Source organism: Theropithecus gelada, chromosome 9 (assembly GCF_003255815.1).
Source record: "Theropithecus gelada isolate Dixy chromosome 9, Tgel_1.0, whole genome shotgun sequence".
NCBI classification, from domain to species: Eukaryota; Metazoa; Chordata; class Mammalia; order Primates; family Cercopithecidae; genus Theropithecus; species Theropithecus gelada.
In genome coordinates this window covers 100881644-100907236 of record NC_037677.1, presented here as the reverse complement: position 1 = coordinate 100907236, position 25593 = coordinate 100881644, and the positions used below count along the sequence as shown (strand labels likewise).

Here is a 25593-nt window from a genome sequence, read left to right as displayed (position 1 = left end):
GGCCCACCCCAGCCTGCTGAATCGGAAATGCTGCGTTGAGCCATAGGTGATTATTGTGCACCCTTAAATTTAAGAATTAGTCATTCGGAGGTTTCTCTCAATGGCGAACTTGAAAATAAATTCAGGAAAGCAGACAATTGGGGCGGACCGACAGCCCTGATTCTGATGGTAAGAGCAGTGCGCTGGGTGTGATCTTTCTGCCACCACCTTAAGGCCTCACTTAAACTCGGGACCTTCGTTGCATCATCTGTAGAATGAAATGATGCTCTTCGACCTACCTTCTCGTGGTGGTGATGTGATGATAAAAATTGAATAGTGAGAAACCCAGTGGGCTATGAAAATGTGTGGAAGATGGCATTACTATTTCTCAGTGGGGTTCTTATTACTTATCAACCCTATAGGCGGAATTGAGTGATGCAGCCTACACAGTATTTAATTACATAAGTGGTACACCACGTATGTGCCCAGCATGGGATTTGATAGGAAGGATTTGAAGGGGTTAGAGACTGGGAGACCAGCTAGGAATCTGCCCAGCCACCCACCTTTGGGGTAATGTGCGTCTGGTCTTCAGTGCCAACAATAGAGAGAATGTGAAATTAACTTGATGATGGAAATGAAAGAAGGAATTGAAAGCTTCTCAAGTAAGAAACCAGAAGACAAGTAACGAGAGAGCATCTCTTGAAATCACACAACAGGGTAACCGAGTGGAAATTTCCTGTGAGCAGTTATAAAGTTAGATTGTGGAGTGGCGCCACCCGTGGCTCATGCCTGTAATCCCAACACTGGGAGGCTGAGGCGCACGGATCACCTGAGGTCGGGAGTTTGAGACCATCCTGACCAACATGGAGAAACCTCGTCTCTACTAAAAATATAAAAAATTAGCCAGGTGTGGTGGTGCATGCCTGTAATCCCAGCTACTTGGGAGGCTGAGGCAGGAGAATCGCTTAAACTAAGGAGGCGGAGGTTGCGGTGAGCCGAGGTCAGGCCATTGCACTCCAGCCTGGTCAACAAGAGTGAAACTCGGTCTCAAAAAAAAAAAAAAAAGTTTGAAGTCCAGATTTTGCTAAAGATGATAATTTGGGGCTTTTCAGCATGGACTATGGTAGAACCCTCAGAGTCGTTTTAGCATGTTGAGACAGGAAATGCATTTTCATTTCTGTAGCGGGGCCTTAAGGAGACCCCACCATTAGGCTGTCGATGTCACATCAGAGAAGATGATCCCATGCAACCTGAACCCTTGGTAAAATAAAAGCATGCTATTATTCATATTAGTGAAGGAAAACATCAGACATAGCTTTATTGCTGACTCCTGCCCCCTTCAGAGCCCATAGTCACAGGCTTCAGGGCTGTTCTGTAAGTAAAGCTCTAGGAAACCTTGCCAGTCCTTCCCACTAATGAGCAGGGCTGAGACTGTGGGATCTTCCTTCATGGCTGCCATCCACAGTTTAAGTTTTGGAGTGTGGTCTACACACCTGTGGGAAGAGGAAAAAATGAAAGGTGTGAGCTAGGTCAACTAGGATGACATCACAGAGTCTCCCAAATGTCATTATTACTCTACAGTTTCATTTTTTCCCCTTAAATATTTCATTAAAAATATTTTAAAATGCATGTAATAGAATATTCAATTTGAAAGACATTATAGAGGTTCCTTTTTTACCCAAGAGGAATGAGACTAGAGTGAAGCGACTTGTTAATGTGAGAACTTGCCCAAAGAGAGAAACTGACAATTTATTAAAATGAGAACAGGCAATACAATCAGGAATGTTCTATGTTAATTAGTCTACACCCAGATTATGACCAAAAGTAACCCTGAATAGCTCTAATGTCCAAGAAGCGGGAGTAAGGCAAGGTGGCTGCCAAACTCAAAACAGAATTTGGAAAATAATGTGGAAATCTTACTGGTAAATGGGAGGTAACACTGATCATACAATCTGGCAACAACATCCTTATAAAAATTTACAACCTTATGGATTTTTTTTTTTTTTTTTTTTTTGGATACAGAGTGTTGCTCTTGCCCAGGCTGGAGTTCAGTGACATGACCTCGGCTCACTGCAACCGCCTCCCGGGTTCAAGTGATTCTCCTGCCTCAGCCTCTCGAGTAGCTGAGATTACAGGTGTGCACCACAATGCCCAGCTAATTTTTGTATTTTTAGTAGCGATGGGGTTTCACCACATTGGCCAGGCTGGTCTCCAACTCCTGACCTCAGATGATCCACCCACCTCGGCCTCCCAAAGTGCTGGGCTTACAGGCATAAGCCACCGTACCCTTCCCCTTATGGATTTGTAATCAGGAAGGAAGGAGTAAATTTTAAAGCACTTTACTACATGTCACAGAAATCCCTGCCTCCTCCCAGTGATGGAGAGTAGTTAGTGTAGGTATATGACATGCCCTGGATAGTCCAAGACTCCCGACTGCTTGTTCTCATTCAGACCAGTTGTATTACATATTTTAACTTCTGTTAAAAAGAAAGGTCAATATATACTATGCCAACTGTCATCCTAGATTATGCACAAAATATTCAAATATCTTACTCATATAACTTCATTGCTTCCAGCCGTTCAAACCAGGGCCAGATGAGATAATCAATCATAGAGATAGAATTGCCACCAAAGAACGTCGTCTTCTTATTAGTCAGAACCTGAACATTAAACAGCATAAAAGTATTTATTATTTGTGCATGTAGTAAGACTCACTAGAAACGCTGAAGGGAAATTAAGTAGAGCAGGTGAGAGAAGCAGTTTTTACTCCAATGTATCCAAGTTGGATTTTTGTCTGTTTGATCAAAAAACTTAATTAAGCTTTAGAATCTGTTGGTCTGGGATGAAGCAAAACAATCGCAACATAAACTGGAAAACTGAAAAATAAAACAAGTCACAGAGTACAACATATCTGTAATACAAAGGACTGGTATTCAGAATATAGAAAGGATTCCTGGGAATCAGTAAGAAAAATGGCAAATAACCCATTAGAAAAATGAGCAAGACTTGATCTTCACAAAAGATGATGTCCAAATGACCAATTATCATTTGGAAAGGTGTTCAACTGCATTATTCATTAGGGAAATGCAAATTAAAACCAAAATACAATAACACTATACATCCACGAGAATGCCTAAAATGAACAAAATGAAGTTGGCAAGGGTATGGAACCACTGTCATAGAGGTGTAAATTGGTACAACCATGTTTTAAGAGTATGCATACTCTCATCACTGAGCAATTCTACTTGGAAATGTAACACATGTTCACCAAAAGATGTATATGAATGTTCACTGCAGCACTATTTGTAATAGCCCAAATGTGAAAATGCTTATTATCAAGAGTAGAATGGGTAAACTATAATATACTATACTTTGGAACACTGTATAAACAATAGGAAAGAACTACACACAGCATAGATGAACCCACAAATCTAATATTGAATGAAAGCAGGCAGACCCAAAAAGATGAACATTATATGAGTTCATTTGCATAAACTACAAAAAAGCCCAAACTAATATTTTGTTAGTTGATATGAGTGCTGGTTCCATGACTATGTTCACTTTGTGAAAATGTGTATGTTCTTATGCTTTGGGTACTTCCCTGTGTCAAAAATTAAAAATACTAACTTTTCAATATAAAATGCACAGTCTGCAGCTTATGATGGTTCAGTTTAAATTCTTTTCAACTTTACAATGGTGCAAAAGCAAGCATTCAGTAGAAACTGTACTTTGAATTTTGCTCTTTTCCTGGGCTATCGATTTGCAGTATGATACTCTTGATGCTGGGCAGCCACACCATCAGGAGAGTAAACAACCAATGCTCTAATGTGTGCTGTGTTGCCAGCATCTTTTGAATATGGGTATTCAATAAATTATATGAAATATTCAACACTTTATAAATAGGTTTTATGTTTGATGATTTTGCCTAATTGCAGGCTAATGGAAGTTTTCTGAGCACATTTAAAGCAGGCTAGGCTGAGCTATGATGCTCTGTAGGTTGGGTTTATTAAATGCATTTTCCACTTACGATATTTTCAACTTATGATGGGTTTATTGGATGTAACCCCATTGTAAGTGCAAAAGCATTTGTACTTAAAATATACTGGAAATAGATTGTATTAGCTACTAAACAGATGACAATCATTTGAAAACCAAACACAAATTGTATGTTTCTGAAATTTTAAGAAGGTGAATTGGTTACAGGGTTTGCCAAAGGGAGTGATTGAGAATATTATCTGGCTATTTAAACCAACACCAAACTAATTTGTCCTTTATAAATAACCTCCATAGTTTTTTTCAATGCATAGTATGCATTTTAGATTGCATGTATCTACTAATTGTGTTCCGTCTACTACTGAACTAATTATCTGAAGAATATGGACTGCATCTTACTTTCCAGCTCCCACACTGTTCAGCAGAAAAAAATAAAGTACCAACATTGATTCCAGAAGAAACGTAAAACCGAAAAACCAATTACCATTAAAGAAATCAAACTAGTAATGAAAAATCTACCCCTGTTAAAGACACCAGGCTCAAATGTTTTAAAGAAACACTAGTCCCTACCAAATGGTTTCAGAGATTAGAAAAACAGCTTAGTTACCCAACTCATTTTATGAGGTCAGAATATCCTTGATACCAAAAGCTAATAATGATACTATAAGAATAGAAAATTAGAGGCCAATCTCATTTATGAACACACATACAAAACTCATTTATTAGCTAATTCTACAGTACATATAAAAATCCATAGAGAACAAGTAGGTTTTATCTTAGGAATGCTAGGATGGTTAAACATTAAAAAAAAAAAAAAAAAATCTGTCAGTAGCACCATATTTACCAGATTAACAGGAAAAAATTCTATGAACATTTCAATAGATGTAAAAGACGCAGAAAAAGCATTCAATAAAATTCAACATTTATGACTTTTTAAAAAATTAGCAAACTAGTAATAGAAGAGAACTTTATAATGAAAAAAAAGGTTTCTGAAAAACCTACAGCAAACGTCATTTTACTGATAAGATGTCAAATGCATTCCCATAAAAGACGGGAACTATATCTTCTGTCAGCAGAAACTTCAGGCTTAGCATGAATGAAATATCTCAAGGCCAAGAGACAGACTCCAAGGCCCAAATGTCAGCTTTCCCCAAAAGAAGGTAAAATATATCTGGGCTTCCCTCAAGTGTCTGTACTGTTCATTGCAAACTTTTTCTGGTGGGAAATATTGAGTATGCAATACTAAGTGGACACAGGACACAGAAAAAACAGCAGAACACAGAATGATATCTATGCTCTGATTAGAGCTACATTAATTTTTAAAAAATATATGGACAAGGACTACAAACAAGCATGGAAAACTGGATACATAAAAGCTTGTGGAAATGTGGGTACAATTTCCTTTTTCCTTGTTACTTTAATGTTAACACAGCAGAATATTTTAAAGCAAGCCCATGACAAAGTATTTTTAGGTGTTTTGATGTATATCTTAAGCAGAACAGCTTTCTGCTTTATAACAGCAGTCTGCTGTAAACAAAAATGTTTAGGGGAATTTTCCTAATTGCCAGAAAGTGACTTGGGAAGTGGGAATATGAAGAAAAGAATAGGAGTAAAAGGAGGGTAGGTATAGTTATCGTTTACTCTGATGGTAGCTAGGAGAAATGATTACCTCCTCTAGCTTAGTAAATTCTTTACGAAATTCTTCTTTTAGGCCAGCATAGTCTTCTTTATTTTGGCTTCTAATAAAGCTTCCTACCAAGGATGGCACCTAGAAAGAGAATAATTTCTTAGTTTATCAGTTTATGGCTAACTATATCGGCCCCCTCACATAAAAACATGACAGAACCCTCATAGTCCTGGTGTCAAGGTGTTCTAGAAACATCAAGGGTGCACCAAGTTCCTGTGCTCACAGAGGCAACGGACTGGTCTTAGGAACAGTTTTGTGGCCTAAAATGCTGGGTTGGTCAGGATTTTATCAATTATAAATAACAGAACCTACTTTGGCATGTTTAAGAAACAACTTTCTTTCCTTTTTTTTGAAACGGAGTCATGCTCTGTCACGCAGGCTGGAATGCAGTGGCACGATCTCAGCTCACTGCAACCTCCACCACCCAGGCTCAGCAATTCTCCTGTCTCTGCCTCCTTAGTAGCTGAGATTATGGGCATGTGCCACTATGCCCGGCTAATTTTTGTATTTTTAGTACAGCAGATGGTGATTCGCCATACTGGCCAGGCTGGTCTTGAACTCCTGACCTCAGGTGATCCATCTGCCTCAGTCTCCCAAAGTGCTGGGATTACAGGCTTGAGCCACCACACCCGGCCAACACAACTTTCTTTAAAGGAGACTAAGTGGCTTATAGAATTATTGGAAGGCTGAACAAACAGGCTTGGAATTAAGACAGAACATCCCAAATTCATGCTGAGAACTGGCCTCAATGGAAGCGCCCACTGATGCTAGTGCAAGCTGAGCATTAGATGCTTCAGTTTGTGCGGCTGCCAGAAAGTAGAGTCTGAGATAACCGCTAACGCCACTGGCACTGATGCCATTTCTACTCGAGAATTTTATTTTGTAACCCACACTGCTGAAACCCAGAAGCTTTGCCGCCACTCTCACCAGCAGAACCAGTGGAGAGCTGAATATCTTAAACAGATATCCCACCAAGTCTGTTTCCTCACCTTGCTCGTTTCTGAATTGAACTCTATTGTGTGTGTCTGACAGGAAAAGCCTAGGTCACAAAACTTGGCCCCAACTGCAAAGAGCTAGGGTAGAGAATTTTTCTGATTTCTTTGTTGGGGAGGACGCCAGGAGACTGTCCAAAAGGGACTGACTACCTAAAGACTTGACGGGTGTAGCATCAGATGCTTTAATGCTCGTGATGGTGTTTGTGTGTTTTAGTACTTTGGTCTTTGGTGTCATTTCATTGCAAGATGCAGAAGTCCACTCATCCTAGTTTAAGTAAACAGGCACTTGTAAAAATATAGAATCCCATGAAATCCCATCCACATCAGTTCAGCCTGCCCTGGGACTGAAGGCTTTCAGGCAGCCCTTTCATCCACATTTCCATCTGGGTCTACCTGGTCTTTCATCTGTTTTTCCTTACATTTCTGCTCCATATTACTTTATGTACTTCAGTCCCTTTGCAATGCTTTTAATTTTTGCTTTTCTAAAAAATTATTTCTTAAGTGGCTTTGGTTTTCCTAGCCTCTAATGTTATATTTGAGCCCCAACGCTTAGTTGTCTTTACTGTCCTAACCTTTACTGTCTTAGTCTCTGTGTCTCATTTCCAAGTTCCCAGGAGAGAAGGTGACTGGCCCAGGTGTGGGGGTGGGGTACGTTTCTGTTCTGATGGGCTGTGGCCAGGAGAGCAGGGTCATATGTACATAAGGCCACCTCTCCCTTAAAAGCAAGTGGGGAAGTAAAGATGGGCATCTTCAGCATTCCTTCTAAAGCTCATTTTCTTTCTAGATAGTACAATGAATCTCTTGTGACTACTTTTTAAAGTAGTAGCTTTATGCATGAAAGTAAAACTTCATGCCTAAAAGCTTTACTTTTAAAGCTCATTTTCTCTGACGTGTCCTACAAGTCCTTTCACAATCCAGTTCCTGTTTACCTCTCCAAAGTTACCCATTTTATCTCTTCTCCTGATACTTTATATTCCAGCCATACTAAAAAAAGTTTTCTAGAACTGGCACCAGACCAAAGAGATTTTTCTTAAAGAACCACTTAGGCTTATGTTTTTTGGTTGATATTGATGACTTCATGTCTTGAAGCTGCATGCCTTTAACTTGTTACTACTTTGTAAAACTCTCCAACATCTTTCTTGAAAATGTCATGTTCCCTTTCATTATCTTTCACAGCAGCCACCTCTACTATTCTTTCACCCTCATCTTACTAAGCAGGTGACTCACTCTTCCTTTCCCGTTGGCTTCCCTTTGTAATGTCTCCTAAAACGGAATGTTTTCCCTATAACTCTCTCTTAGGGCATTTCTTTAACCATCTTTTTCTCTAAAGATAATCCTTTATACACTGACCATACTACCAAGGTGGCAATATTATAGGCATATAACCAGCCATACTATTCTTGGTGTCTAAACACACATCTGTTAGTTATTTCTTTGTTAATATTAATTGTTTGTGCTAATCCACAATGTTGATGCTAAGTAAGGTACAAACAGTTCTCCAGGAATGCCATTTATTCAGTCATCTGAGTAGCTGCTCGCTGCTTGATGCTATGGCTATAAGGACAAGAACTAAGTAGTTACTGTGTCAGACTCTGCTCCAGGTGTTTTATATTAACTGATTTTTATCTTATGAGATGGGAACAATTACTATATCCATTTTACCAATGATGAACAGAGAGGCAAAGTAATAAGTAACTTGCTCAGAGTCACAAGGAAATAGCAGAGCCAGTCACAAAACTAGGCAGCGAACTAACAGTGATCAAAACACAGCCCTCACCCTCAAGGAGCTCACAACCCCAGTGCAGTACACAGGCAAGAAGACAGGCAAAAGTTCACACAGATGGGAACTCAGAAGCTAGAGCACTGACCAGCCTGACAAGCTCCTGAAAGGCAGCAGTGTCTGAACAGACATGTGAAAAATGATGTGGAGATAACCAGGCACGGTGAGAAGTGGGAAGAATCCGACAGCAAGAATTGAGAGAGAAAGGGGCAAATTTGGGAATTCTGAGAAAAGTTTAGTATGGCTGGCATATATAAAGTGTCAGGAGAAGAGTGAAAAGGGATAATTTTGGAGGTAAACAGGAACTGGATCGTGAAAGGACTTGCAGGACACTCAGAGCTGACACGTATATTCCTGTTTTGTTTTTCTCTCCCAAATCACTGAACTATAAATGGCAGCACAGATTTCGCTTTAAAAAACAGGTTTTTCAAATAGGAGCTGAAATTTCTTATGCACAAACCTTAGAAAACAACTCTAAGATCATCTTCTGGCAAGCTTTCTCATAGGGGTCATCCGGCAACAGCTTCTTCCCTGGGTATGCTTCATCCAGGTACTCACAGGTGATGGGAGACTCATAGATCAGCTGACCCTGACTGTTTTCCAGAACTGGCACCAGACCAAAGGGATTTTTCTTAAAGAACCACTCAGGCTTATTTTTCAGGTTGATATTGATGACTTCATGCCTGAAAGACACATAGGAGACTATGAAGAGAGGGAAACCACTTTTGTGCTTTTGGATAAATCCTCTTTGCCATCCACCTAGCTGATCAAACCCCAAATTTAGGAGTCTGCCTAGATTCCTTCCATTCTAGTTTTTGATTTTATGAATTTGACTACTTTCGATACACCTTTTAAGTACAATCATGCAGTATTTGTCTTTCTGTGTCTGGCTTATTTTACTTAGCATAATGTCTGCAAGGTCCATCCATGTTGTCATGTATTGCAGAATTTCCTTCCTTTTTAGGTGGAATAGCATTACCACATTTTCTTTATCCATTCATCTGCTGATGGACATTGACATTATGCTGTTATGAATAGTGCTGCAGTCTACATGAGAGTGCTAATATCTCTTTGAGAACTTGATTTCATTTAATTTGGATATATACCCAGTAGCGAGACTGCTGAATCATATGGTAGTTCTATTTTTAATTTTTTGAAGAACATCTATACTGTTTTCCATAGCAGCTGTACCATTTTACATTCCCGCCAACAGTGCGAACGGTGTGCAAAGGTTCTGATTTCTACACATCCTTGCTAATACTTTTTGTCTTTTTTAATTATAGTTATCTTGACAAGTGTGAGGTTATTATGTGATTTTGATTTGCATTTTCCTGATGATTAGTGACAAGCACTTTTTCATATATGTGTTGCCCATTTTTATGTCCTCTTTGAAGAAATGTCTATTTTTTTAATTTTTAATTTTTTTTTTACACTCTGTCTCCCAGGCTGGAGTGCAGTGGCTTGATCACAGCTCACTGCAGCCTCAACCTCCTGGGCTAAAGCGGTCCTCCTACCTCCCGAGTAGTTGGGACCACAGGCGTGCACCACCACACCCAGCTAATTTTTTTGTAGAGACAGGATCCTGCCATGTTGCCAAGGCTGGTCTTGAACTCCTGGGCTCAAGTGATCTGCCTGCCTTGGGGTTATAGGCGTGAGCTACCATGCCCAGCCTGAGAAATGTCTGTTTAAGATCTTAGCCCATGTTAAAATCAGGTTTTTTCGTTGTTGAGTTGTAGAGATTCCTTATGTATTTTGGAGATTAACCCCTTACCAGATATGTGGTTTGCAAATACTTTCTCCTATTCCATAGGTTGCCTTTTTGCTCTGTTAATCGTTTCCTTTGCTGTGTGGAAGCTTTTTTGTTTGATGTACTCCCATGTGTTTATTTTTGGTCTTGTTGCCCAGTCTTTGGTGTCATGTCCAGGAAATCATTGCCAAGGCCAGTGTCATGAAGCTTTTCCCCTATGTTTCTTCTACACATTGGCCTTTTTTATATTGCTTGAATTTGCCAAATGTGTTTCCACCTTAGAGTCTTTGCACCTGATGGTCCTCTGCCTCCTCTGCCTGCCTTTTCCTAGGTCTTCCCAGGTCAAACACACATCCCCAGGCCCTCCCTGACCACAGCTCTGAAGTTGCTGAGCAGCTTCTATTACATGATTATCATGTTTTACTTTCTTCATTGAATTGATAATGTGTATCTGAAATTACTTTGCTCACTTATTTACAAGTTTATTAAGTTATCTTCCTAGAATGTAAGCTCCACAAAAGGTGGGATCTTGTGTATCTGCTCATAGTAATAAACAAACATGTAAGTGAGCAAAATGCTAAATAGATATAAATACTCTGAAGAAAATAAAAAGTTTCAGATAAGGACTCAGTAAATATTTTTGTTTTGAAATATTTCATATGAATGAATGAATATATCAGTGGAAATGCTTCAAAATTGTCAATAAGATACTCCATTTATGGCTAAGAGGTATCTTAGTTATAAATCATACGAGGCAACTAATTGAATTGTGTCCACTACCCACTATATGAGAACCAACATAAAATTCAATTTATTTTGCTAATTTGAGTAAAAAGTTTCTTGGTTTTTACAAAGGTATTAAAGAATCCTTAAAATCCACCCACAAGACCAGGTGTGATAGCTCAATCTGTAATCCCAGAACTTTGGGAGGCTGAAGTGGGCAGATTGCTTAAACCCAGGAGTTCAAGACCAGCCTGGGCAACATGGTGAAACCCTATCTCTACAAAAAATATAAAAACTAGCCAAGTGTGGTGGCACTCACCTGTAATCCCAGCTACTCAGAATGCTGAGGTGAGAAGATTGCTTGAGCCCTGAAGGCAGAGGTTGCAGTGAGCCATGATTGCACCACTGCATTCTAGCCTGGGTGACAGGGTGAGACCCTGTCTCGGAAAAAAACAAAAAACCAACAATCCACCCACAAAAAAAGCTTTCAGATTAAATCTCCATGCACTGATTTTTAAAAAAAATGTTCTCTGAGTAAATCGTACAAAGTAAACCAAAAAGGAAGAAAACAGGTGAAGTCCAGGCTATAATCAGATTGTATTTAGGTCTATCTTGTATGTTGCCTGAGACGGTAGAGTAACTAAGAGAAAAGAGCCAAGTCCATATGATCATCAAGGCTGAATAAATGTTCAATAGAACAAATTACTAAAAAAAAAAATAGACACCAATACCTTTTGTTTTCTATTTTTCCATCCACAGCTGTAGCTAGAACAGCGTTTCATTTAAGGATTTAAATACATAATCCCCCATGGAAACAAAGGAACATCCAATGTGAACATGAGCACAGGTGTGTGTATAATTTAAAAGGTTCATGTGCTGACAGAATACTGGACACTTAGGTACCAGCCATTGCAAAAAAAAAAAAAATTACTTGGCTGCTTGCCAAAGAATTATCAACATTTTTGAACTATGAAACAAACAAAAACTTTTGTTACTATAAAAACAAAAGGCAGATCCTGGGCTTTTGTTCTTAAAAAAAAAAAAAAGTATCTCGGAACACACATGCATTTTGGTAACCTGGCATCGTGAGCCAACAAGTCTATACACCTGCCACAGCAAGTTGGAAGATGCATCTTTTAGAGAAAACCATGCTTTGTTAAGTCATATCATGTGGTTAGAATCTAGTACTTTCCCAGTAAAAGCCTCCTAGGGGCTCAAGCTTAAAACTAGTCTATTAATGTAGTAGACCTTTGTTGTTTGCACTGCCTGGAAGCTGTTAACCACCCTCTTCCTCCCTTCTACCCACACTATTATGGGAAGATAGTTCCAATGTTCCTTTGGAAAACTGCCCCAGTAAATAAGGTAGGGTTGTTTTAGACTAAAGGTCCAGGGTGAAGCACATAACCCAGGACTTTGTGCCTCTGAATCCAGCTGTGTCATGCTCCTGGACTTTTCAATTAAATGAGTACCAAAAAAGGTCTTTTTCAATTTCGATTAAATTAGATTTCTCTTAGTACAATAAAAGAGTTCTATTACAGCAAATATGACAGTGTTTTTGATAAACATTACTAAATAGTAAGTATTCTGTGTTCAGAATCATAATCTCATCCAAATGAGAGGCATTTCTTAGTGAAGTAATGACAAATCCCCTTCAAATGTATTTTTTAAATGCATTTTACCTTTCTTTTAGGGAAAATAATTGCCTACTCCTAAAGATTCTCCCCTTAGAAAACTAAAATTAGTTCACAGACACTAAACACACAGAAAATTTCTTAAGAATGGGGATTTTGTTTTAAACTTCCACAGAGCCTTCCACACCACAGGTATCTAATAAATGTCTAATCAACAGACATTCAAAGGTCATGGGAAAGGAAGTGGTTCCAATGGATACTTGGTGTCAGAGAAAAGTCAAGTGACTGTTGCACATGTCCTGTGGATAGCCCGTAAGTCAAAAACTACGCTAGTTTCAAAACAGGCTCTGCAGAAGGATGAGCTAGACAGACACTTCCCTCTGTTTGACTCAACCAACAGCCCAATCCACAGGAATATGTGCAGTAAACTCAGCACTACTCTAGGAGGGTCAGGGTCTAAACTCTGCTTTACTGGGGTAAATTACTATTCCAGGAGGGAACAATACATTCAGAATACCAACCAACAGTTGAGCTGGAATAAGAATGGGGAATCACAGTAGGGCGAAAGCAAAAGGACTCTGGACCAGGAATTTGCGACCTACCAAAGCTGAAAGAGCTGCTGCCGGTTATTACCCGGGCAAATCACTAACATCACTGGAGCCTCAGCTTTTCTAATCCATTAAATGGTTGGTTAATCTAAATGAGGTGTCCCAGACCTGGAGTCTTGTCCTAGACCGTTGGAATCTGTGGCCTATTTTTCCTAGGGGAAGGGTCTATACCTTGCTGTCTCCCAAAGGGCGGAGAATAATGTGCAGTAAAGGACGCTGGCGGGAGGCGGGTAGAAAGGGGCTGAGACCCCACCCCACCCCGCCGCCTGCAGCAAGCTCCCGGACAGCTCGGGGAGCGTGCCCTGCCTGGGTGCCCACCTGATTCCCTTGGCCTTCAGGACCAGAAGCGTCCTCTCAGCAAACGGGCAGAACCTCATGCTGTAGACGCGGATCGAGCCCTCCGGGACCGGCCCCGGGGGCGCGCTTCCTGCCGGGGAGAAGCGAAGGCGATTACGGCCCAGAGAGGTGTCGAGACCCCCAGTATCCCACGGCCCCCGCGTCCCACTGCAGCTCCGACCCGTTCCCCGCCGGTGGGGCGCTCCCAGGAGGCTGGGCTCCCGGAGCAGCCTCGAACATGCCGCTGGGGGTCGCCGAGATCACCCCTCTTCGCGGCGGGCAGGCCTCACCCTTCCCCAGGCTCCTGGCAGACTCCCGGGACATCGTGGCGCAGCGCAGGCCGAGCTCCTCTGGCGTTTGCAGGCGATTCAGGAAGTAGGTCGCCCGTCCTTCCCGCCCTCCTTCCCTCCCCGCTTCCTCTCTGGCTCAAAAGTGCCTGCCCCGGGCGGCCGCCAGCTCCACCTGGTGTGCCTTCCCGGCTTTATGGGATAGCCCTTAAAATAGCTTAAGGGGCTGTGTCAAAGCATCTCGCTGGCCAAGAGATGCGTCCGCAGGGAGATGCACAAAAGTTCTAAATGCTCAGAGTCATCCCTCCGCCCCCGAACGAAGGAGTCTCCACTCCGCCCTCCATGGGGCCCCACGTCTGACGCTGGCCCTGACCTCCCTCCTGTGGCACTGACCTCGAAGGGCCACCCGCTCCTTACCAAGGCTTCACGGCTTCAGAGCCTGTGGCCCGAACTCATGGCTCACTCACCGGTCCAGAGCATTCTCTCCAAAGGCTCCTGTTAGCTTGTGAAGGGAAAATAAAAATATCTGGACCCCAAACTTACTACGCCAAAGGGAAGAGTCAAGCTTGGAAACTGAGTCAGGCAACACTGCCTCCCATTTTGTTCCTAAATAGATAGCTACAAAGATCAAAAGCCACACACCTCCCCAAGGGGCTTGTTTACAAGGAAATTCCTTGTGGGTCCCCAAGATCTTTGCTCTAAAACAGATCAGTTGAATCTCATCCTGGCAATGTAAACTAACGGCTTATCTTCCCAAGTATGGGACAAAGACAGGTCTAGGAGTCATCCTTCCTCTCGCTGGAGATAAATGCATATTTGACTGCTTCCTCTACCCTATATTTAATCTTGTAAAAATGCAGATTCACCAAGCACTAGCAAAATTGACTATTCCTCTACGACCTCCTTTCACGAATGTAACATGTGCTTTCAGTGAATGCTGATCAAAGGCCCCAAAGAATGCAACTACTTGCCCCTTTTAAGTACCTTCCCTTTTTTCTTTCTTTCCACTTTCCCCTACTGCCTGCTCTTTCCCCTTTAAATATTGAAGTCCTCAAGCCCTCTTTGGAAAGAGCACAGATCACAGACGTTCCTGTGATTTTGTGTTACTTTTTCTCAGATGTGTCCTCAACCTTGGCAAAATAAACCTCTAAAAGGATTGAGACTCACCTTGGTCGTTTCCTTTGATTTACAAGCTCATCTATGCCTCGCTGCAGGGTTGCCCAGCCACCTGGACAGGCTTTTCCTTTTTCTGTCAGTACTAGCTTAACGTGACTACTGGGAGGGCCTCTGTCCCTACTGTCACCTGTAGGATACATCCTTTTCATTTTAACCCACAGGAGACAGCACAAGCCTGGATATCATCAACCTCAGAATAATGGTGCTGCTTTCAAAACTCTCCCACTTACTAAACATTTGTGTTTGAAGCCCTGGTAATGTAACTGAGTACTCCCATTTTTCTAAGAGATAGAGGATGAGTTATGTTTTACATTATTTGTTTCTCCCATCTTTTCTCTTTTCTCCTTTCTCCCTGTTCACCACTTCCTGCTTAGCTCTTTAGAAATGCGATTATCATCTTTGACCTTCCCTTCACTGACACTCCGTACAGGGCAAGCTTATCTAACTGGGTGTTTACTTAAAAGCTCCAGAGCAGGACTCTCACCCACCGGGAGACTGCCTCCAGAGATAACAGTCAATTTACATCCAAAAGTCCACTTTACAAATGACTTCTGCCTATAATGGCACCACCCAGTAGATAAAGCACCACAGTGAGTCCTGCAAACTCCCACCCACTCGCTCCCTCCCCAGCGTGCAGTTCATACCAACTCCCCCCTTTAAAAGCCCCTGCTTTCTGCCCCAGAAGTGAAGTGGTACCCTTAAGGCAGGAAGCCTGTTGTTATTCCTGTAAGCCAGCTTTGGAATGAAAAATCACTTTCTTTATACCAGACTTTGCTTTTCTTATTAATAATTGGACTCTGCAAGCGGCAAGCAGCTGAACCTGCATTTCAGTTAAATAAGGGCACAGGCTCAGAATCAAGCAGGTGGGATGAATGAATTTAGTCTTGGGTCTGGGAATAAAGGTCTGGTCAGAGAGTCCTCTCAAACAGCTCTTTTAACTTAGGGGTCAGGAAAGAGGGGTTGCAGGGCCATCATACAGATGAGGAAAAAGACTATTCAGTGATTTCCCTGTTTGCCTAGATTCGAAAGCTGGTAACTCCTGTGCCATTTATTGGGGTGGGATGGGGGTAGATGTCTGTCTTTATTTTGATTAGCCCTATTACGGGAGGAGCAGAGAATGAGGTGAACAGCACCAAGTCTTGCAGCAGCCCGCCTGTTTTGATCCTGGCTCCACCCCTGTATTCAGTTGCTAGGACTAGGGTAACAAAGTACTGCAGAGTGGCTTAAACAACAGAAGTGTGTTGCCTCAGTTCTAGAGGCTACAAGTCCAAGACGAAGGTGTCAGCAAGGTTGCTGCCTTCTGAGGAGGGAGTCTGTGAGGGAGTCTGTTCCATGTCTCTCTCCCAGCTTCTGGTGGTTTGAGGGAATCTTTGATGTCCCTTGGAGTGCAGAAGCACCACCCACCCCATCTGTGCCTTCATCTTCATTCACACTCCATTGTGATCTCATTTTAATTTAGTTACATCTATTTCCAAATAAGGTCACATACTGGGGTACTGGGGATTAGGACATCAATGTATGAAACTGGGGGGAGCACAATTCAACCCGTAACAACCACTTATTAACTGTGAACATGGGCAAGTCACTAACCTCAGTGTGTTTCAGTTCCCTCACCTGTAAAATAAGGTGGAAAACATGTTATGCCTCCTGTATAGATGTTACGGGAAAGGGGTCCTGATCCAGACCCGAGAGAGGGTTCTTGGATCTCGTGTAAGAAAGAATTCAGAGCGAGTCCACCGTGCAAAACAAAAACGTTTATTAAGAAAATAAAGTGGTGAAAACAGCTACTCCATAGGCGGAGTAGGGTGTTCCCGAAAGTAAGAGAATGAAGGTGCCCACCCCAGGTACAACGCCTGTATACATAGGATGAAAAAAAGATCATGGGGAGATGTGCTCTGCTACAAGGGTTTGTGATAAAGGATTAATTTTCGTAATTACTATGTTTTGCAAGAATCAATATTATTATCTTTAAAGCAAAATTAGGAATGCTCTTGTTCTCAAGATATCAGGATATCTGGACACTCCCAAGTCTGGATCTGTTTAGTAAACATTATCAATCTGTTCCCTTAACCATAAACATCTAGAGGCTAGGAATACCTTTCTGGGAATGCGGCTCAGCAAGTCCCAGCCTCATCTTCCTAGCCCTCACTCAAGATGGAGTCGCTCTGGTTCAAATGTCTCTGACATAGAGTTTGTGGCAGGATTAAATTAGTTACTATACAGAAAGCACTTAGAGCAGCACTTGGCATAGAATATGTTAAATAAATGTGATCACTACATATTTTTATTTAATTTAGTAAATAGGCAAGAAATGGATATAAAGTTTTAAAAATTGACCATGTTTTTGCTAAAATGTGGGCACTGCTTAACTCTTTTTAAGGAAATTGACTTTTTAGCACATTAATGACTTCATGCAAATAACCTTGTAAATTTAAACTTGGCAAGGCAAAACCTCTGAATGGCCAAACAAAAAAATTTCACATCAAGGTATTACTTTAAAAGTTTTACTTGGAATGACCTGTCCTGTAATTTAGTATGAATAATGTAGTGTTTTGTTGTAATGATTTGAAAGATCCACCTCATCAATAGATAAAGTAAAAGGTTAATTCCTCAAAGAAAGAAATTGAAAATATACTCTCCCAGTGAACTACTGTACTATGTTACTGGTGTGCATTACAATAGATCCTCTTCAAGTCCTTTGTGGTTGTGTAAACATCTGAATATACACTTGAGGAAAGAAAAGAACTTTCATCTGAGGAATGTGAGCCATTTCAAATTATTAGGCCCAAAGAGACATTAAAATGAGACAGCAATCATGCCCCACTCCCCACTTTGAGCTGTGTATTCACCTCTTGAAACTGCTTGTTATAGCCACAAGTAGCTATAAATTAACCTAATAATGCCACAGCAAACACTATAGCCCACAGCCTATAGCTTAACAATGTGTAGCCAGCTGCTAATCAATGTTGTTTCTGTAAAGCAATGAGAATTCCTGACAGACAACTATGTGTCAGCCCACTCTCTGAAGCCCCTTTTTTTTCCTTTAGAAATCCACTTGTAACTGCTGCTAATGAGAGTGTCTATTCAGAGCAACCTGAACCTATACTCCTGGGTTGCAACCCTCAACCTTGGCTCAAATTACCTCTCTGCATTAATTTTGCTTCACCCTCTTCCTTTTACGTTGACACACTGCTCATAGCCACAGTTAAAAGGAAACAATACGTGCATTTTTACAACTACAGTTCTTAATAATCAACCTAAGATACGAATCTGAGAGGATTCTGCTGGCTCAAGATCAAGAGTTCATGCCACTGCATTCCAGCTTGGGCAACAGAGTGAGTGAGGCGCTGTCTCCAAAAAAAAAAAAAGAAAGAAAGAAGCTTGAATAGAAAAAAGATTGAGGGGATATTAAAAGCCCATTGAGAGAAGAATGGATAAATAAATTGTGTCATATTCATATAATGGACATCTACCCAACAATGAATACAAATAGTGTACAGCTATAGTTATCAACTTAAATCCCTCTCAAAAACATGATATTGAGCCAGAAAAGCAAGTCATGATAATATATATGGTATGACTCTACATGTGTTAACTTTAAAAACATGCAAAGTGAAACAGCACATTAGTTATGGCTCATGCATACACGGTAGAATTGAAAAGCAGGGAACAATAATCACAGAATTCAGGATGGTAGTTACATACAGAGGAAAGGAAGGGAGTAGAAACGGGCGGGTGCACGATGTAGGGGAGTGCTTCCAGGGTATTGGTTCTCTTCTGTTTCTTCAGCTGGAAGGTGGCTCTAGAGAATGGCATTGAGATGTGAAAGGATCAGGTGGGAAGAAATGAGGTGGTGACTGTTGTCATTTGAAAAGCTTTCTATACACTTTGAGTTTTTACTATTAATATATGCTATATTGGGAAAAATGAAGATTTAAGAAACTTTTTTTAAAGAACAGGGGGGAAAACCCTATTGTTAAAAGGGATAAAGTAGACTCATATATACTGATGGAGAAACATGCCAGAGATATACTGTTAAATCAAAATGTTGTAAAGCAGCATACAGGAGATAATCTCATCTGTTGAATGTACACATCTTGCCAAGTATCTCCTAAATGTTCTACCCCAAAAGTCTTTAATCCTCACAACAATCCTAAGATGTAAGTACTGTTAACATTACCATCTCAGGGATAGGGAAACTGGGGGGCAGAGGTTAAGTGATTTTCTCCAAATCAATACACTTTTGTATGGTGGAGATGGGTTGTCAACTCTGGTCTTGTGTCTGGAATTTATTCCTTTTGGTGGGTTCTTGGTCTCGCTGACTTCAAGATGAAGCTGTGGACCCTCGCGGTCAGTGAGTATTACAGTTCTTAAAGATGGTGTATCCGAAGTTTGTTCTTTCAGATGCTCAGATGTGTCTGGAGTTTCTTCCTTCCAGTGAGTTTGTGGTCTCACTGACTTCAGGAGTGAAGCCACAGACCTTCGTAGTGAGTGTTACAGCTCTTAAAGCTGGCGCATCCGGAGTTGTTTGTTCCTCCTGGTGGGTTTGTGGTCTCAGTGACTTCAGGAATGAAGCCACAGACCCCCGCAGTGAGTGTTACAGCTCATAAAGATAGTGCAGACCCAAAGAGTGAGCAGCAGCAAGATTTATTGTGAAGAGTGAAAGAACAAAGATTCCAGAGAGTGGAAGGGTACCAGAGGGGGTTGCCTCTGCTGGCTGGGGTGGCCAGCTTTTATTCCCTTATTTGGCCCCACCCACGACCTGCTGATTGGTGCATTTTACAGAGCTGATTGGTCCATTTTAGAGTGCTGATTGGTCCGTTTTTACAGAGTGCTGATTGGTCCCTTTACAAACTTTTAGCTAGACACAGAGCACTGATTGGTGCATTTTTACAGAGTGCTGACTGGTGTGTTTACAAACCTTTAGCTAGACACAGAGCACTGATTGGTGTGTGTACAATCATTTAGCTAGACAGAAAAGTTCTCCAAGTCCCCACCTGACCCAGAAGCCCAGCCAGCTTCACCTCTCAATCCCCCCTCTAAGCAAGACACCCCAACTGCTGTTGGGAATTGGGCGATGACTGCTCTAGCTACTTCCTGCTGGATAGGAGCGAAGAAGGGGCCCTGCAGTTGTAGTGACCTCCAGAGGGGAACTCTTTAAGCCAGTGAAACGGCCAGCAGGTCAGTCCAGGGGTCCTTGGTAGAAGTTGTTAGTTGAGCTCTTTTGGGGTTCCATTCGTGAAACCATCTGTAGCTTCATGGCCTTGATTCTAGAGGAAACAAATTTGACAAGGAGGTTAAAAATACAGGTCCCAAAGGCGAGTAATAGCAAAATGGCTGTCACAGGACCTAGAAATTGTAGAAAGCCTATATTGGCTTATCCTCGCCCTAAGACATTAAAACAGCACGGGGATTCCTTGGAATCACTGGCTTTTGCTGACTATGGATCTCCAGATACAGCGAGATAGCCAGGCCCCTCTATACTCTAAACAAGGAGACCCAGAGGGCAAATACTCATCTAGTAGAATGGGAACAAGAGGCAGAAACAGCCTTCAAAACCTTAAAGCAGGCCCTAGTATAAGCTCCAGCTTTAAGCCTTCCCACAGGACAAAACTTCTCTTTATATGTCACAGAGAGAGTAGGGATAGCTCTTGGAGTCCTTACTCAGACTCGCGGGACATCCCCACAACCAGTGGCATACCTAAGTAAGGAAACTGATGTAGTAGCAAAAGGCTGACCTCACTGTTTATGGGTAGTTGTGGCAGTGGCCGTCTTAGTGTCGGAGGCTCTCAAAATAATACAAGGAAAGGATCTCACTGCCAGGACTACTCATGATGTAAATGGCATACTAGGTGCCAAAGGAAGTTTATTGCATCCTAGTAGGCTACATCCTAAGTAGGCTATCAGAAACACCTACCTAGATACCCAGTGCTACTCCTTGAGGGACCGATGCTTCAAATACGTACATGTGCAGCCCTCAACTCTGCCACTTTTCTTCCGGAGGATGGGGAACCAATCGAGCAGGACTGCCAACAAATTATAGTCTGGACTTACACTGCCCAAGATGATCTCTTAGAAGTCCCCTTAGCTAATCCTGACCTTAATCTATATACTGATGGAAGTTCATTTGTGGAGAATGGGATATGAAGGGCAAGTTATGCCATAGTTACTGATGTAACTGTACTTGAAAGTAAGCCTTTTCCCCCGGGGACCAGTGACCAGTTAGCAGAACTAGTGGCACTTACCCAAGCCTTAGAACTGGAAAAAGGAAAAAGAGTAAATCTTTATACAGATAGCAAGTATGCTTATCTAATCCTACATGTCCATGCTCTAATATGGAAAGAAAGGGAGTTCATAACCTCTGGGGGAAGGAACCCCCATTAAATACCACAAGGAAATTATGGAGTTATTGCACACAGTGCAAAAACCCAAGGAGGTGGCATCTTACATTGCCAAAGCCATCAGAAAGGTGAAGGAGAAAAGGCAGAATAAAACCATCGGGCAGATGCTGAGGCCAAAATTGCTGCCAGGTGGAACCTCCCATTAGAAATACCTACGGAAGGACCCTTGGTGTGGAGCAACTCCCTCCAAGAGATTAAGCCCCAATATTCCCCTACTGAAACAGAATGGGGACTTTCACTGGGGCACAGTTTTCTCCCCTCAGGGTGGTTAATGACAGAAGAAGGAAAGGTATTTATACCCTCCACCAAACTTTTCATATGGGTATTGAAAACACTCATCAAATGGCCAAATCCCTATTACAGGGCCAAATCTCCTACAGACCATCCAACAGGTAGTCAAAGCCTGTGAGGTGTGCCCAAGGATTAATCCCTTGTCCCATCATAAGGCTCCTTTGGGGGAACAAAGAATAGGTCACTATCCTGGAGAGGACTGGTAGTTAGACTTCACCCATATGCCTAAATCAAAGGGATGTGTGATGTTCCCTACCCTATGTCCAAGTGTTCTCATTGTTCAATTCCCACCTATGAGTGAGAACTTTAAGGTCAAGGGCTTTTTTCTCCATGCCACATAGCCTCTGAGAGTTTAATCTGAACTCAAATATTTTCACCACTTCATCCTCACTTTATGTTGACTCAAATTTTTGTCACAGAATGCAACAAAACGCCTACTTCTAAACTTATTGTAATCACCTAGTGGGTTCATCTTGCCTGCTGCACAGATAAAGCCATTCACTGAGACAGTGGTATTGCAGTAGAGAAGGAGTTTAATTATCACAGGGCCAGGTAAGTGGTTGGACAGGAGCTAATTCTCAAATCTGCCTCTACAAGAGCTCAGAAGCTAGGGCTTCTAAGGATAATTTGGTGGGTAGAGGGCTAAGAGAATGGGTGCTGCTGATTGGTTGGGGATGGAATCACAGGAGTGTCCAAACTGTCTTCAAGTGCTGAATCAATTCTGGGTGGGGACCACTGGTTGAGTCGGTTCCTTGATACGAATCATCGGTCTGGGTGGAGTTAGTCAGTTACCAGAATGCAGAAGTCTGAAAAGTATTTCAAAAACCAGTCTTAGGTTTTGACAATAGTGATGTCATCTGTAGAAGCAATGACAAATCTTATGACCTCTGACTTCGTGACTCCTGAACAGCAAGAAATTACAGAACAGCAAGCTAGGAAATAGTAACTGCTGGTTACTGCTTAACTATACCTACATTTTAGTAGTCAGGGATTATAGAAAACAATGGTTGGTTTTCATTGGTTACCAATGCCTACATTTTAGCAGAATTCAGGCCCCTCCCACAATCCTAATCTTGTGGCTTTTCATTAGTCTTACAAAGGTGTTTTCAGTCCCCAAACAAGGAAGGGGTCAGTTTTAGGGAGAGACTATTACCATCCTTGCTTCAAAGTTAAACTATAAACTAAATTCTTCCCATGGTTAGCTTGACCTACACCCAGGAATGAGCGAGGACAGCTGGCCTGTGAGGCTAGAAGCAAGATGGAGTCAGCCATGCTGGATTTCTTTCACTGTCATAATCTTTGCAAAGGCAATTTTATTGTTACGCCGGGGTTTTACCAGTGAAAAAGGCCACAGAACATGTATTTTTTTGGAAAGTGTTGTTTCTTTGTCTCTAGTCTAAGGGAACATAAACAATATGAAAAACCCTGAAGGCCAAGGAAATTGAAGGGAAGTCCAATGAGATGATATAAAATAGAATATATTGATACATTAGTGGTTTTAAGTTTATACTTTGGAAGGAGGTTTGCTTTTGTGAGAAATTAGTAAAGATGAGCTTTGAAGCTTTTGAAGAGGATCTTAAGTCTTCATGATGTTATTGAATGTGGAATGTGGAATGATGGTCTTCAGACACTTCTTCAGACCATGTCATCACACACTTGGTACTTGGTGCTTTCCTAACATGCTATTTTAGGTGATATTTAGGCAACAGTGCACATTGATTTGTGTTTGTGTTTATTAATCATCCTTGTAGTTCTTTACATGGAGTCCATGTTCGAGTCCATAGATGTCAGTGTTCTGCAAAACTGGTAATAACCTGGCATCCAAGACTGCAGCACATATCAGAAGTCCCATGTCCATCACAAACCAAGTACTTCCAGGCAGTAGATTCCTTACTTTTTATTACTCTGCAATGTATTTTGTCATTCTTATAAATTCCACTGTTTTCCCCTTTTGTCATCTCCTCCAAAGTCTTCCTCCTCCTCCTGTGTTATTTTATCTTTCACTAAGTACTAGTTTCTCAAGCATGTACCATAGTGTTACAGGTAGTTAGGCATGAGCAGGGAAGGAGAGAGCTCTCCCCCACCCACTAGGAATGTCAGGTGATGGTTCGGCAATTATTACATTGCCTCTCTAAAAGTGATAAATTGGCAGCTGGAGCCAGGGAGAGGCCATTTTCTGATGGTCCACAATTATTGCACTAAAGTGTTAATTGAATGCAGGCACCAGAGAGAAGGAACTTTCTGGGCATACACATTAACAGAGAAAATGGGCCGGGTGAAGTAGTTCACGCCTGTAATCCCAGCACTTTGGGAGGCCGAGGAGGGCAGATCACCTGAGGTCGGGAGTTCGAGACCAGCCTGACCAACATGGAGAACCCCAGGTCTACTAAAAATACAAAATTAGCCGGGCATGGTGGCACATGTCTGTAATCCCAGCTACTCGGGAGGCTGAGGCAGGAGAAGAATCTCTTGAACCCGGGAGGTGGAGGTTGCAGTGGGCCAAGATTGTGCCATTGCACTCCAGCCTGGGCAACAAGAGCAAAACTCCATCTCAAAAAAAAAAAAGAAGAGACAAAGTGGTAGAGTATGACCTTCTAGGGGCACTCCCCCAGAAAAGGGCAGAGAGCCTCAGATGGTCATGTGTACAACTTCCTGAACACACTGCATGTGCTCAGTTCCCAAAGGTAAAGAAGAGGCATTGTGCATGTGGGCAGACCCCCGTAAGGGAAGAATTATGGGAAAGGGGCTAGCCTATAAAGTCCTAGGATCAAGGTTAAACATGGTGCTTATTCTTCAAGTCGCATGCTTGGGTCTCTTCCAAGTGTACTTTCCTATCTTTCCTGTTCTAAAGCCTTTTAAAATAAACTTCCACTTCTGCTCTGAAACTTGCCTCGGTCTCTTTTTCTGCTTTGTTTCCCTCAATCGAATTATTTCTTCTGAGGAGGCAAGAGTTGAGCTGCAGACCCATTCTGCTTTGCCCCCTGTAACTCAAATACCTTCTACCAGTAAAAATAGTGCCACCCATAGACCCCACAAGGTGTGCCCCTGCCATGGGCCCCACCCTTTAGAGGGCCCACACCACTGTCATGTGAGGTCCACCTCTCAACACTCCCCCAGCATGACAGTGACTCTAAAGTTCTGCCACGTGACTTCACATTTGCCCCATGTCCTTGAAACAAAAGGCTACTGTGTTTGGACACTGTGAGGTTTGTGTGTTGTGCCTCTTTCAACATCAGAGTTGGAAACTACTTAAGGAGTGTGGGGAGGATCTGACTGGTGGGAATGCTTGGATAAGATAAAAGATATTGGCCGGGTGCTGTGGCTCACGCCTGTAATCCCAGCACTTTGAGAGGCCAAGGTCGGCAGATCACCTGAGGTCAGGAGTCACAGACCAGCATGGCCAACTGGCGAAATCCCATCTCTACTAAAAATACAAAAAATTAGCCAGGCGTGGTGGCATGTGCCTATCATCCCAGCTACTCGGGAGGCTGAGGCAGGAAAATTGAGTGAACCTGGGAGACAGAGGTTGCAGTGAGCTAAAATCGTGCCACTGCACTCCAGCCAGGGCGACAGAGCGAGACTCCATCTCAGAAAAATATATTAAGGAATTTGTCCTTTTTTCAGAGAGCATGAATGTATTCATTCATTCAGTATTGCTTTGTGAATAAGTAAGTATTGTTTCCCAGTACAATCAAGTGACTATTTTCTTGCTTCTCTTTGATTCCAACTCTGTTTGGTTCCAGGGGTTGTCATGGGTTAGCATGGTATTGGCAATAGCTATACATGGATGCTGAAGAATGTTTTGCAATATAGAAAAAAATGTATTAGTCCTATGTTTCTGTATGTATGTAGGTCTAGATATAACATGTATGAAGCTTGATACCAATTCTTTGACAGCTACATGAATAATAAATATTAGAATTGCAAATTTTTTATATAAAAATATTTAATAAAATTTC

The 25593-nt window shown here is 41.9% G+C and overlaps 1 protein-coding gene across 3 annotated transcripts; it reads right to left on the bottom strand.

Moving 5' to 3' along the window:
- Positions 1 to 1259: 1259 nt before the first annotated feature.
- Positions 1260 to 14676, bottom strand: GSTO1 (glutathione S-transferase omega 1). 3 transcript variants are annotated; one of them, XM_025397342.1, is made up of 6 exons: positions 13770 to 14676; positions 13462 to 13570; positions 8895 to 9117; positions 5642 to 5740; positions 2533 to 2639; positions 1263 to 1472 (listed from the first exon to the last, which is right to left on the bottom strand). In XM_025397342.1, exons 1-6 carry the CDS (start codon positions 13801 to 13803, stop codon positions 1319 to 1321), a joined length of 726 nt encoding a protein of 241 aa, XP_025253127.1. In that variant the 5' UTR covers positions 13804 to 14676; the 3' UTR covers positions 1263 to 1318. The 3 variants fall into 3 exon arrangements, with proteins under 3 accessions (XP_025253130.1, XP_025253127.1, XP_025253129.1); XM_025397344.1 differs by having other exon boundaries at positions 14234 to 14256; XM_025397345.1 differs by lacking the exon at positions 5642 to 5740 and having other exon boundaries at positions 1260 to 1472.
- Positions 14677 to 25593: the final 10917 nt, after the last annotated feature.

What these genes read in the sequence shown, in the direction of transcription:
- GSTO1 (XM_025397342.1), bottom strand. Translation starts at nt 13,803, where the DNA reads ATGTCCCGGGAGTCTGCCAGGAGCCTGGGGAAGG. An exon ending in TGCCAGGAGCCTGGGGAAGG is followed by an intron (nt 13,571 to 13,769) that starts GTGAGGCCTGCC and finishes TCTCCCCGGCAG; the next exon opens with GAAGCGCGCCCCCGGGGCCG. An exon ending in CTGAAGGCCAAGGGAATCAG is followed by an intron (nt 9,118 to 13,461) that starts GTGGGCACCCAG and finishes TGTGTCTTTCAG; the next exon opens with GCATGAAGTCATCAATATCA.